The sequence below is a fragment of the Stegostoma tigrinum genome, chromosome 11 (assembly GCF_030684315.1).
Source record: "Stegostoma tigrinum isolate sSteTig4 chromosome 11, sSteTig4.hap1, whole genome shotgun sequence".
In the NCBI taxonomy this organism is placed as follows: domain Eukaryota; kingdom Metazoa; phylum Chordata; class Chondrichthyes; order Orectolobiformes; family Stegostomatidae; genus Stegostoma; species Stegostoma tigrinum.
In genome coordinates, this window is record NC_081364.1 from 36,271,888 (window position 1) to 36,287,043 (window position 15,156).

At 43.5% G+C, this 15,156-nt stretch overlaps 1 protein-coding gene across 14 annotated transcripts in view; it reads left to right on the forward strand.

Annotated features, from left to right (window-relative positions):
* The window catches only part of chl1b (cell adhesion molecule L1-like b), an 818,676-nt gene that overhangs the window by 505,135 nt on the left and 298,385 nt on the right, over positions 1-15,156 (forward strand). For all 14 annotated transcript variants that reach the window (XM_059649905.1, XM_059649903.1, XM_059649914.1 and 11 more), the window contains one exon: positions 1,037-1,161. In XM_059649905.1, coding sequence (XP_059505888.1) covers positions 1,037-1,161 — 125 coding nt within the window. The remainder of the gene's footprint in view (positions 1-1,036; positions 1,162-15,156) is intronic.

Sequence of the window (15,156 nt, forward strand, 5' to 3'; positions counted from 1 at the left end):
TAGCCAACAGTGCCTCATGGATGGCTAATTTTGATTTGAAAGATCTCTTTGAAATTGATCCCATTGACTTGATGGTGGTGCAATGCAATATGGTGGAAGGTGTCATCACACTAGAGAAGGGACATTGTCTCCACAAGGACTACATGCATCTCCAACAGATTGATGAAGATAAGGGAAAGATTGTTGTTTTGCCCCTTGGTTATTTCTTTACCACCTGTCACAAACCCAGTCTGGCAACCGCATCCTTTTGGATATGGCCAGCTTGTTGAGCTGTGGTACTACTCAGCCATTCTTGCTGACGGATATTCAAGCCTTCCACCCAGATAATGTCTTTTACCCTTTTTATCCTCGGCGCTTCTTGCAATTCATGCTCGACATGGTGTACTAACTCATGAGCGAAGAATTGGACTGAAGGGTCTGTTTTTGTGTTGTACAACGCTGAGTTTAAGGTGCCAACAGGTTCTGATCAGTCGGAGGCTTTCTTGTTATGCTGTGAGAGGTTTGTGTGGTTTAGATTCAGTATTGAGTATTCCCAGGGCAACTCTTCCCAAATTGTGTACCACTGTGCTAGATGATGATGGTGATGACTGCAACATTGCCAGTCAGTTTTAATGACATGCGAATGACTTTGTCATGTTGTTACTTCACTAGACTGTGGCACGTGTCTTCCAATTTTGACACAAGTCCGCAAATGTAGATTAAGGAGGATTTTGCAGGGTCAATAGGAATGATTGTGCTGTTGCCATTTCCAGTGCCCAGCTTGATTCACCCAGTTTTATTGCTCTTTGCCATTTTTGTTGTGGTTTAATACGATGAATTGGCTTGGCCAGCTATTTCAGAGGGCATTTATGATCACACTTTTGTGGAACTGGATTCACATGGAGAACTCACCAGGTAGGGCATGGCAAGCACTCTTTGGTAAATAACATTACAGTGACTGCAGTTGTTGATAGATGCTTTTTAATATAAGAAATCATGAAAATGAAATTAACTTTAACTAAGTTGCTGTACTATCTGTAATTTTACAATCCTTTAGAATAATAATTGATGGCGATATCCTTCAAATTAATGATGTAAGCGAAGACGATGAAGGGACATACACTTGTGTGGCAAGAACCTCCTTGGACATGGTTACAGCTGAGGCGAAACTTGTTGTCCTTGGTAAGTTTCCTTGTGCTATATATACTTCTGTTCAGAGCACGTATTGAAAGGCTAATAGCAAACTCTGATGGGTCTAAATGTGGACTCATGCAATTTGCCGTGCATGGTGAGATGTCAGTTCTGATTATTCTCAGATAATTTGAAGTGCTACCTTTCAATGGTCATCTGAAATCAGCAGAAGCAAATGTATTTTACATGGAAGAATGACAGAAAAAGGTTAACCATATAGATGAATAATTTTCATTCTTTAAAAGTTGTAAAAGCAGTTCCATTGACCTGCAATCAGTTAATAAGCTATTCATGCAAAATTCTGAGTGTTCTTTGTAATATTATACGGGACATGTTCGCATACAAACAGTTGTTCCTATTTGCTTTATTTTGTGATGATAATTAACTCCAGTTTGCAGCTTTAGGCATCACCCTGCCCAGTGATTTTCTGTAAGATTGCTCTTATCTTCTCAAAGTACTTTGAAAAGAGCACATCTGACAAAGTGTAAATTCCAAAAGGGTCAGCTTTGCCATCACGTTTGGTTCAGTTGAAATTTCAGCTGTCTTGACATTCAGTCATATGCTGATCCTGCTGCATTTTGAATGTGCCTGCCTTTAGTGATGATGAGGTGAGCACCCAGACAATCCTTGCTGCTGTAAAGGTCTGCCGTCTGAAACGGCTGCAAGAAGCTACCCATCAGGCCAGGAAGAAAACATTTAGCCTCTGATGGATCCGACATAAACTCACCTGTAGAGCAATCTGAATAGGTCATCACATGTTCAATTGCATGCTGTACAAATTGCCTTTTGTTTTTGTAAGTCCCGACGTGTCCCATATCAGAAGTATTCTAGCAATATGAGCACCTGCTTTAGTGGACTTTAGTGAAATTATATATGATATCACCATCATTACAGCATAATGTGACTATGCATAGAATCAGAAAGTGCTGGAGAAATGCAACTGATCTGGCTCGATCTGTAGAAAGGAAAACTGAGTTAATGTTTTGTCTGCTGTGACCATTTACGAGAAAGTTCCAGGAACAAATCTGAAAAGGAAACCATTTCTTTAGAAAAATGTAAACAATCTGACAAATGTTCCAAATGCAGTCTTTTATGCCAGAAATCAGTTGTGGAGATGAAAGTCGATTTGACCCCGTAACCATAAAGTTAACCATGCTTCAACCCCAGCACCAGTGTCATTTTCTGTAACCTGCCTGCTTTCAGTTGAGAGTATGGGATTGAAAGCAAATGGAGCTGCTGGGAGAGAAGGAGAAAGGGATGAAGAGAGAGCAGAGGGACAGAGTAGAAGCCAAAGAACTGGTTTTTGGACGCACAACTAGGGGGAAAAAAATCACACACAGATGGAGAGAGCAATGGCCAATTAAAAAAAAATGGGTCAGAAACCGAAGGGAATAGGAGCTTGGCAGGAGCAAAGGAGATGTTTTTTCATCCTGCAATCAATGTGAATAATAAAAATGTAAACATGTAGCACCTTATTGCATCGTTGGAATGCCTCAAAGCTGTTTACAGGCACTTCCATTTTTCAGTGAAATCCAGTCACTTCTGTTATGTTCACAAATATGGTATCAAGTTACATGAAAGAGGGAAGATTGCTTATCATTCTATGCCAGAAGCAAGCATGTTTCAAAATTGAACTAAATTGACACAAAGAAACACAGTTAGGGAATTGGCTTTGTGTATTTTGCTATATGATTAACGTACTGAATGAAAACACTGAACTTTCAACGAACTTATTAACAAATTTTTTTTCCTGAAATGTGCATTGTAACATTAATGTGTACTTTGTTTGGGATTTAAAAGGGAGCATACATCAAAGTAGTGAATCTGATGCTCAAGGCTTTTCAGAAATTTTACTATAAAACTATTTTGAACAAAATAAGATGAGCATGGACAATTTTCAAACCCCTTGTTACGGTTTAGTAGTGTTACAATATAGTGCTTATAAATTATGCCGAACTATATTCTAACTATTAACATGCTGTGTAATTTGGTTAGCAAAAAACAGTAAGTATGGAATATAATTCATTTTGTTGTTGACTTGGATATATCGTCTTCCCTGGGCAAGCAATCTTCTAATACTTGCCTGTGAGTCTCAAAACTGAATGACAGACCTTTGGGTGAGGTACCAGAGGGTTTCTGATACTTACGGAGTAAATTATGAGCTGCTGTTCCGCAGAAAGGGGGACTGGTGAAACTTTGCAAAGAGAGGGGAAAACACATTAGTTTTACTCCTCATCGGCTGAAAGTTTAAAGACAAATACTGAAAAATCCTGTAACTAATCAATCAGGTTTAATAAAATGCCACCTAATTCTGTTTCTGAGTGTTGGTACAGGAAGCCTGAGATGTTAGTGGTGCCATTTTGGTGTGACCTTTACTGCATGAATGGCTCATGATTCATGAGCACTGCAGATGCAGGTGACTGATGCTCCTCTTCTGCTTGAGTGGGAAAAGACCTACAACCTATCATAGGTGAAGTATTACCTGGCAGCCGACTTTCTAACATGGCCTTTCAATTAATTTTGAAGTGTTTTACTATCTGTCAACTGCATTTATTATTATTTTTATTTCTCCTTGGGTGGAATTATCACTCAGCTTAGCAGTGAAACTATAAATTACCGTTCAGCCCATCGGGAATACATTGAATCATAGAGTGAAACAAGCCTGGAAAGCAGTTAAGGCAACATTTGAACTGAATTTGAACCTCAGTTTGTGTTGTTGTTCAAACTCACTGTCGAGTAGCACACAACAACAGTATTCAGCAAACCTGTACGTTCGAGGGTTTGATATGATAACATGCATTACCTGAATGAATCTTGGATGGTTGATTGATGTCATCTGAAACCTGAAATGAATTATTTTCTTTTGGCCTCTGACAAGCTGCTGCTCAAGGTTGTATTCTGTTTTTTTTCATCGAGACCCTTTACTGTTGATGCTCACAATGTTAGACAGTGGTTGTAAGACTGCTTCCTCATTCACAACAAATGGTTTAAATAAGGCCCTTCTGTGCCAACAAGATCTAGTCGGGCATGAAGTTTCATGTCATACGAGCAGTGGAAGGAGCTGCAAAACTAGAATTCCTTGTTTTGTTTTTGCCCTTAACACTATTCTAATAGATTCATTGGAAGCTGTGGAGTCTGCCATTTCCTGTTCCGCACAATGGCACCAGATAATTGCAGTCAATAAAGGTAATTTAAACTATCTTAATTCAACCATTCAAAATGATCCCAGTCTCACCCCATTCTGGCATCAAATTGTTTCTTAAATTACACTCAGGTTTTTACTTTGACATCTCGACCTGAACAATTTATCCCTACCTTTAGTGGTTTATGTACGGTGATGAATTTCCCAGCATTGCTTCAATAGTTTATTTGATTAAATGTCCATTTCAAGTTGTATGCCCAAAGTTGAATTGAAAGTAATTTTTTGTTAATCTTCTTAAACATTCATGTCTACATATGCTGGTAAAATTGCCACCAAGTCAGTTGAAAGGCCCAACAAACTTCATTAATGCACGTTTTGTATTTGAATTAGAAACTCAAAATGCAGTCAATGCACACACTTCGAGTTGAGTCACACTGGAGTCAACATAAGTGAGGGCACAGCAGCTAGCATCCACTTGAAATAGGCAGATGACTTCATGAGGTTGTTTTGCACTTCAGTGCTCCTGTTAATGCCCTCACTTAGCCACACTTGGCAGAACACATGCTTCACAACAGAAAATGTTCAGCAGTCTTATTAAAATAGGTCACGCAATGAGGCTGGTTATTGGTTGATGTTTTTCTAGTTGTTTCTATCATTCTATAAATGGTTACTGTTTTCTTTGATTCAAGTTGTAAAAGTCTGTAAGGAGTGATTTGGCAGATTTTGAAAGTCACTTGCTGATTTCAAGAACTTTGTACAAACCAGTGGCTCGCAGACATGACTTTTCCCTTAGAATGCATCACGACTGGATGAAAGGGACAGCAGGCGTGAAAAGCAGGACATGCTGCTGGAAGCGGGCAATGGGAGACAGAGAAAGGTAGTGGGCAGGAGGATGTAATTGTCCACTGTGTTCAAGGAGTTGAATCTTAGCAACAAGCAATGTCTTGTGCATCAATTTCATTAACGGTGTCCTCATTGTTATTTAGTGCAAATGTGATGAGGTTGGCAATATCAGTCACTGGGAAGGTGGCTGTGTTGATGAATGTTTTACATCAGCTTTATTCCAAGCTGTCATTTGAAATATTTGCGCAGTTTCAGGGTTTAATCTTGAATAAGGAAGGTCACCGATGCTCTTTATTCAAAAAGGGATGATGACATTTCATTTCCTCTTACTTGAAAGCAACTGCTGGAACAAGTGTTTGGTTTGGTGAAGATGCAGGCTTCTTTACAAAGCAGTCTGCTATTGATTGTGTATACGTTTGTGGCTTACAATGCATGGCACGATAACCTTGTATGTACAGCTCCCCTGGAGATCTACCTGCTATGTGGCCATACGCAGGGAATCAACCAGATGAATGCCCAATATCCTGACATCAGTCACAATGTCTGTACTTTGAGTTTCCAGTGCCAGCTGCTTTGGAGAACTGCAGCAAACCAAAGGACCAGTACTAGGTGAGAGATGCATTCACTGACCACACAACTGATAACTCCAAGGAGCAATCTACAAATCTACAGACCAGATAGTCACCTTGATTGTGATGACCTCTGATTAGACCAACAAATTATGTTACAATCTCATTAGGGATCAATAAGCTTTACTACTTAAAGGCCATAAGACTTGAAGATAAAGGAGCAGACTTAAACCATTTGGCCTATTGTGTCTGCTTTGTCATTTGATCATAGCTGATATGTTTCTCAATCCCATTTGTCAACCTTCTCCCCAGAACCCTTGATCTCCTTACTCACCTTACTCCCAGTTTTAAATACAGTCAATGACATTGACTCCACTGCCTTTTGCGGCGGTGAGTTCCACAGATTCACCATCCTCCTTATCTCAGTTCTTAAGAGTCATCCCTTCACTCTGAGGCTGTGTCCTCAGGTCCTAGTCTGTCCTACGAATGAAAACATTTTTTCCTTGTCTATTCTCGTCAAGATTTTCGGTATTCACATGTTTCACTGAGATCTCTCTACATCTGTTTAAATTCCATCAAGTACAGACCAAGAATCCTCAACCATTCCTCATATGACAAACCCTTGATCCCTCGGATCATTCTTGTAAACTTCCACTTGACACCCAAGGGAGGCCTTAGCAGCACATCTCTGCTCTTGTATTCTAGCTCTCTTGAAATGAATGCTAACATTGCATTTGCCTTCCTAACTGCTAATTGAACCTACATGTTAACCTGAACAGAGTCCTGAATGAGGACTCCTAAGTCTCTTTGTGCTTCAGGTTTCTGAAGCATTTCCCCATTTAGAAAATAAACAGCATCTTTATTCTTCCTACCAAAGAACATAACATCACACTCTCCCACACTGTATTCCTTCTGCCACTTTTTTGCACACTTCCTAGCTTGTCCGATCATCCGGCAGCTTCCCCACTTCTTCAACACTACCTGTCTCTTTCCCTATCTTTGTGGCGTTTAGAAACTTAGTAACAATGCCCTCAGTTCCTTCTTAGAGATTGTCAATGGATGATGTGAATAGTTGTTGTCCCGACACTGACTCCTGCAGAACTCCACTAGTCACCAGTTGCCATCATGAAAGAGTCATCTTTATCCCCACTCTCTGCCTTCTGCCAGTCAGCCAGTCCTCTATCCATGCCAGTACCTCTCCCCTAACACCATGGGGTATTATTAAACAAAAAACTATTATGTGGCACTTTCTCAATGGCCTTATGGAAATTCAGATAGAGCTTGACCACTGGCTGTCCTTGTCTAATTTGCTTGTTACTTCCTCAAGGAATTCATACAGATTTGGTAGACGTGAGCTTCCCTTGCTGAAGCCATGCTGACTCTATCCTACTTTACCATACTGTTCCAAGTACTCAACAATCTCATCCTTAATTGTGGACTCCAGAATCTTTCCAATGATGGCGGTCAGGCTGACCGGCCTATAATTTCCCATCTTCCTCCTCCCTCCAGATGGTCTTACTGACATAATAAAGCCACATGATTCTGCAGTTTCAATGAAACAACAACAAACAGAACACTAATAAATTTTACACTGTATTACTGAATTCCAAAACCTAGATTTAACATATAGTAAATGTGTAATATACTGTTACTGGATGCCCACAGCACACATCAAATTGCAAATATGATGAAGGCAGAATCCATGGATTTCTCAGCATCTCCCCCCCAGACATTTATGATGCAAAGTTTAGTCAAATTTCAGCAGAGTTCAATTCTTCACTTGTATCGATCTAGCCTTGAAATGTCTCCCAAGAGCTGTTCTTTCATGGACTGCATCAAAGACTGCTCCTGTTCTGATTCATCACCGTCCTATCCTGGGTCTCCACTCAGCTGGACTCCTCTACAGTCCTCATTCACAAGCAGAACTCCAGCTCTTCTCTGGCATTAGTTTCACTGAGCCAGATGTGTCCCTGGGTTTTACCTGAACTCTAAAGTCACTCAGTTCTAGGAAATAAATACCACTTGTGGACTTCTTGCACCTAATCTCTCAGCTATACTGTAGTCCTGATGCTGACGGGCTTCTTCCAAGCCCTTCATGAGTGAGCTAAATCTTACCTTCTGCTTTTTCCTGAGCCCCAGCTGGACAGAGTTATTCAACTGCTCAATTTCTTTCCTGGCCCAATAACACAGGCTTGATTGCTTTCCCTGCAGTAAAGCTAAAACTCAGCACTTCTAACTTGGAGTCTGCCCCGTCTTTGTCTTTTTATCCAATGTTGTAAGTCATTTGAACTGCTTTTCAGTAACCTCCCCCATTCCTGACTGACCTGAGAGACCTACGAAAAATATTGCAAGCAGCCCTACCCCTATTGCTGGATGGAGTTGAATACTGCCACACAACTACACTTGAAACTCTGTGTACCCCTGAAGATTACAATTGTGCCATCTTCACAGAATACTGCCTTTCAACATGAAGAATGTTTATAAAATGGGCAGCATGCAAGAAAAGATCATGCTGCCATCTCAGTGTGACAGAGACAACCATTGGCAGACTAAAACTGTGAACCATTCTTGAGGAGCCATGCAAGAGAATGTGTCCAGATTTACCATCATGAGAGTGCTATCTCTGCCACTAACTCCACACCAACTAGCTAAGCAGCAGGAAGACGAGGAGAAAGAGGAAATGGAAGTAAAAGAGAGGAGCCCAGTCTAGACTGAAATATCACAATTAAGCTGTTTGTGTTCAGCTCATCTAACTGTGTAATGAGTATTACATTCTGATATTAATAAACATCCAATTTTCCTTTCATAATGGCCTCCTACTTTTGCTTCTGTCACAGATCATCTTGGATGCAATTAGTCACAAAGCAAAAACAAAAGCCGCTGCAAAATTAAACATCCCAATCAGATTTATGAATTAAATTGTCATATATTGCACACTGAAGTTACATCCCTGTGAATGTACTTAGTTTGCATGTTATGTTCCATGTTTCCTACTTCTGTGTGACTTTCCTTGTCATATTGCTCCTGTGCAGTGCTTCCCTATTGTCTGTAGCACAGCTGGTGGAATGTCGTTGGATAACAGTCTGATTGTCTGGTGCAGTTGTTGTGTGTGAATTGTGGTGGTTGAAAAGCTGGCACAATGTGCTGTTGAGGAGTTGTGGTCTAAGCCACATAACAACACTAAGTTTGTGAGGGTGTTGTGCAGGTATGAGCACAAATAGAGAACACTGGCAGGTGGGCAATGGGTGTTTTGAAGCTAGAGTTGACATTGCTGGGATAAGGCATCTGCAGATCAATCGCCTCCCTGATGCTACATCAATCTTCACAGGGCTTGAGCACTGGTAATGAATGCTGTGACTGTCTGCGCCCACAGCATTTCCAGAGTTGTTTGGAGACCTGGAAATGCAATGTGTGTTTCCTCCTCAGCACCACCTCAACAAAGTCTGAAAAGCATTGAGCCCATTTTCATCCATGTTGTGCCAATCACATGCCTTGGGTCAGAATCAGGTGCTGGATGTCCTTCAACAAATGTTGCATCCACAGTCCATTTCCTCTTTCAGTTACAGTAGTGTAAGTAGTGCAGGCTGTCATAATTGGTCCATCCTGTTTGAGCTCCTTTGCTGAGGCAGCATTGGTTGCATACGGCAATCATGACAAGGATTGTGTCGTACCCTGTTTGGGTACATTTTTCAGATGTGAGCTATTTAGATGAAGTTTTGAAAAGTATTTGTATGATTTCTCTGCCATCATTCAGTTAAGCCAGAATATTATTGCAAACGAGCACTAGACTGGTGATGAAAGCAGCCATAAGACAGGAGCTTAGGGCATGCATAAGCCATGACAATTAATATGTGATTGTGATCGTAAATGTTCTGTAAGATAAAATGGGTATGATGCACGGGATATTGTGGACAACAGAGGCATGATATGTTGTGTGATAACAAGGTATAGAGCTGGATGAACACAGCAGGCCAAGCAGCATCAGAGGAGCAGGAAGGCTGATGTTTCGAGTGTAGACCCTTCTTCAGAAGGGCCTCCTCCCCTCTGATGCTGCTTGGCCTGCTGTGTTCATCCAGCTCTACACCTTGTTATCTCAGATTCTCCAGCATCAACAGTCCCTACTATCTCATGACATGTTGTGTGATTGTTGTGAAATGAAGTACTAGGATTATATTTAAAGCAACCAGAGTTGAATGTGGTGCTTATTGACAGCCCATCTAGAATGCTGATTTGGCATCTACCTCCTCCATTCCTCCTCCTACTCCTTCTCTTCCACATTTGCTCACTTCTCTTCTTGAGATTCCGGATGAAGCCCAATTGGCAAGCACTGTGCCTTCATAACAACAAATGTGTGGATGATGCAGCAGGCTGAATCAGGACACAAAAGTATCTGAGGGCTCTGCTAGAATAGTCAGCAACTGTGTGGTCTGCTCATTGATGATTGTTGTAGCAGCATTGCTTGTAATATCAAAATGTTGGCCAAGTGTGATTGGGATATGCAGTGGAGCATGAACCAGGTCAGGAGCAGGTTGTTCTTAGCAAACATGCAATCAATCATTGGTTTGATCTGGTGGCTGAGATGTAAGAGAAATAATGGACTGATGCAGGCTGATACTACTGGTACGGTGGCTCAGTGGTTAGCACCGCAGCCTCACAGCGCCAGGAGCTCAGGTTCAATTCCATCCTCGGGCAGTTGTCTGTGTGGAGTTTGCGCATCTCCCTGTGCCTGTGTGGGTTTCCTCCGGGTGCTCCAGTTTCCTCCCACAGTCCAAAGATGTGCAGGCTAGGTGGATTGGCCATGCTAAATTTACCATAGTGGTCAGAAATGTGTAGATTATGTGGGTTATAGGGGGATGGGCCTGGGTAGGATGCCTTGAGGGTCACTGTAGACTTGGATCAAAGGGCCCATTTCTGTACTTTAGGGATGCGATGATTATGAATTTATTCATTCAAGAGATGTCTGTGTCGCTGCCTGGACCAGCATTTATTGCTCATCCTTCATTACCTTTGAGTTGCCTTTCAAGAAGCCTTCTGCTGTCTGTGTGCTATTGTTAGACCAACATTGCCATTGGAACATTGAAGGAATGACAGTATATTTCTAAGTCAGGATGGTGAGTGGTTTGAAGAGGAACTTGTAGATCGTGGTGTTGCCATGCATCTGCTGCCACTAACCTTTGAAATGGAAATGGCCATGGATTTGGAAGGTGCTGTTTAAAGAGTGTTGTGAATTTTACTAGATTTCTTGGTAATGGTATAAACTGTTGTACTTAACATCAGTGGTGGAGGGAGTGGATGCTTGTAGACGTCGTGCCAAATAAGCAGGCTGCTTTGTTCTAGAAGCCGTCAAGCATCTCGAGTGCTGTTTGAGCTTCATACACGTGGGGAGTATTCCATTGCACCCTGATGTATACCTTGTGGACCATGCACAGGCTTTGGGGATTCAGGAGGTGAGTTGCTTGCCGCAGTATTCCTAGCTTCTGACTTGCTATTATAGCCACTGCACAGGTATGATGAGTCCAGTTCAGTTTCTGATTAATGGTACCACCCAGCATGTTGATACTGGGGGATTCTGTGACGGTATTGGCGTTGAATGTCAGAGGACAGCAGTGAAATTTTCTCTTGTTGGAAGTGGTCGTTGCCTGGCATTTCAATTTTGCAAATATTACTTGCCACTTGTCAACTAAGCCTGGATACTGTTCAGAACTTATTGTATTTCAAGATGGACTGCTTCATTTTTAGACGAGTTGTGAATGGTGCTGAACATTGTGCAACGATCAGCTCACATCCCCACTTCTAACCTTATAATGGAGGGAAGGTCGTTGATGAAGCCGCTGAAGACAGTTGGGCCTAGAACATTTTCGTGAAGAACTCCTGCAAAGCTTTCCTGGAACAGAGAATACTGACCTCAATCAACTAACACCATTGCCCCCTCACCTCTGGAAATCAACTGTCTTATGCAGGTTTGTAATGAGGTCAGGAGCTGAGTGGCCCTGATGGCACTCAAACTGGGCACCACTGAGTATGTCAAGATAATAAAATGTGAGGCTGGATGAACACAGCAGGCCAAGCAGCATCTCAGGAGCACAAAAGCTGACGTTTCGGGCCTCGACCCTTCATCAGAGAGGGGGATGGGGGGAGGGAACTGGAATAAATAGGGAGAGAGGGGGAGGCGGACCGAAGATGGAGAGTAAAGAAGATAGGTGGAGAGAGTGTAGGTGGGGAGGTAGGGAGGGGATAGGTCAGTCCAGGGAAGACGGACAGGTCAAGGAGGTGGGATGAGGTTAGTAGGTAGCTGGGGGTGCGGCTTGGGGTGGGAGGAAGGGATGGGTGAGAGGAAGAACCGGTTAGGGAGGCAGAGACAGGTTGGACTGGTTTTGGGATGCAGTGGGTGGGGGGGAAGAGCTGGGCTGGTTGTGTGGTGCAGTGGGGGGAGGGGACGAACTGGGCTGGTTTAGGGATGCAGTAGGAGAAGGGGAGATTTTGAAACTGGTGAAGTCCACATTGATACCATATGGCTGCAGGGTTCCCAGGCAGAATATGAGTTGCTGTTCCTGCAACCTTCGGGTGGCGTCATTGTGGCACTGCAGGAGGCCCATGATGGACATGTCATCTAGGGAATGGGAGGGGGAGTGGAAATGGTTTGCGACTGGGAGGTGCAGTTGTTTGTTGCGGACTGAGCGGAGGTGTTCTGCAAAGCGGTCCCCAAGCCTCCGCTTGGTTTCCCCAATGGAGAGGAAGCCGCACCGGGTACAGTGGATGCAGTCCACTGTACCCGGTGCGGCTTCCTCTACATTGGGGAAACCAAGCGGAGGCTTGGGGACCGCTTTGCAGAACACCTCCGCTCAGTCCGCAACAAACAACTGCACCTCCCAGTCGCAAACCATTTCCACTCCCCCTCCCATTCTCTAGATGACATGTCCATCATGGGCCTCCTGCAGTGCCACAATGACGCCACCCAAAGGTTGCAGGAACAGCAACTCATATTCCGCCTGGGAACCCTGCAGCCATATGGTATCAATGTGGACTTCACCAGTTTCAAAATCTCCCCTTCTCCTACTGCATCCCTAAACCAGCCCAGTTCGTCCCCTCCCCCCACTGCACCACACAACCAGCCCAGCTCTTCCCCCCAACCCACTGCATCCCAAAACCAGTCCAACCTGTCTCTGCCTCCCTAACCGGTTCTTCCTCTCACCCATCCCTTCCTCCCACCCCAAGCCGCACCCCCAGCTACCTACTAACCTCATCCCACCTCCTTGACCTGTCCGTCTTCCCTGGACTGACCTATCCCTTCCCTACCTCCCCACCTACACTCTCTCCACCTATCTTCTTTACTCTCCATCTTCGGTCCGCCTCCCCCTCTCTCCCTATTTATTCCAGTTCCCTCCCCCCATCCCCCTCTCTGATGAAGGGTCGAGGCCCGAAACGTCAGCTTTTGTGCTCCTGAGATGCTGCTTGGCCTGCTGTGTTCATCCAGCCTCACATTTTATTATCTTGGAATTCTCCAGCATCTGCAGTTCCCATTATCTCTGATACCACTGAGTATGTTATTACTGAGCAGGTGCTGCTTGATAGTACTGTTGCTGACAGTTTCCATCACTTTACAAAAGAACTGCAGATGCTGGAAATCAGAAACAAAATCAGAAATTGCTAGAAAAAATTCAGTAGGTCTGGCAACATCTGTGGAGGGAAAGCAGAACTGACATTTTGGATTCTGTGACCCACCTTCAGAACAACTTACAATCAACTTTGCTTTCTCCCCACAAATGCTGCCAGAACTGCTGAGTATTTAAAGCAATTTCTGATTTCCAGCATCTGCAGTTCTTTGATTTTTTTGTCAATTGGAACAGCTTGGCAAGGGTGCGATCAGTTCTGGAGCACAAGTCTTTGGTACAATTGCTGGAATGTTGTCACAGCCCATGACCCTGACATTACCCAGTCACGCAATCCGTTATTTGATATCACAGAATCAAGTTGGCAAGCAACTGAGATCACTGGACAAAGCAAGATGATCGTCCACTTGGCGCTTCTGGCTGAAGATTGTTGCAAATACATCTGCTTTATATTTTGCACGGATAGGCTGGACACTTCCACCATTGCAGTTGGGGATATTTGTGGAGGCTACTTCTCAAGTGAGTTGCTTAATTGCCCACCAGAATTCATGACTGGATGTGGCTGGACTGCAGAGGTTCGATCTTATCCATTAACTATGGAATTGCTTAGCTCTGCCTCACATTTGCTTCTTTATGCTGTTTGGCACGCAGATAGTCGTGTTTTATAGCTTCACCAAGTTGACACCTTATTTTCGGTACGCCTGGTTCTGCTCCTGAATCCAACACCCAAACCCCTGCCCCCCACAAAATCCCCCACCCAGCATTCTTCATTGAACTGGAAGTGGAAAGGCAGTGGCCCAACGGGATGACCACTGGGCTGTTAATCCAGAGACCAGGGTAATAGTGTGGGGATCTGGGTTTGAAGCCTGCCATGGGAAATGGTGCACTTTGAATTCAATAAAAAAACTGGGATTGAGAGGCTAAAGATGGCCATTGAACCACTGCCGATTGTCAGAAAACCCATCGGACTCATGAATGTCCATTAGACGAGGAAATTGCTACACTGACTTGGTCTGGCCCACAGTAATGTGGCTGATTTTTAAGGTATGGGCAATAAATGCTGACCTAGCCAGAGATGCCATCATGAATGAGTAATTTTAAAAAAATGCCGACTGCCAGGAAGGTTGTTACTCACCTCCAAGTTGTGCTTTGAGTCACAGGCAAACTGTGTATCAGTGACTAGTAACCTTGCTGGTTCCAGTATATTTTTGCACGGAGGTGTGCTGCCAGCAAAGTCATGTATGTGCAGTTGCTGGGACCTGGCCCCTGTGGGGATACTATCTTGGAAAAGCTAGACTTGTGTACATTGAACTTGCTTCTTTTTAATCAAGTGAAGACAAGGACAATGCATTCTCTCTTGCTAGACAAAAAAAACCTCTGATGCAGCAGTGTGCAGCATGTTGGATCATGATACACCCGAGTCTCCTCCACCTTGAAAGGATCCACACGCACAAAGCAATTCAGTTCCACCCTCCAATTCCTTGCCTTACTTTGTTAGCAGAATTCTGTCAGAACTGTCTTGCAAAGTGTAGGTAACCCACACATGCTGAGATGATTGAAGCACTTCTGGGAGACCCAAGTTGGAGAAGGTCTCCCGCTAAGAGTCCTTCTCTGCTTTAACCATCTCTGTGAGCGCACCCACTAAGTTGAAGTCTTATGCTGTAACCTAAGGGTACTTTTGCACCCATGACAGAGAACATGTGGAATATCCAGAGCTCTTGTAGTCACAAGCAAGACCTTCTCCACATGCAGGACTGGTTTCCTGAAGAGTTCATCACTTTAATCCACTCTTCAAAGCATTCAGCACTCACCCAGAGTTTGT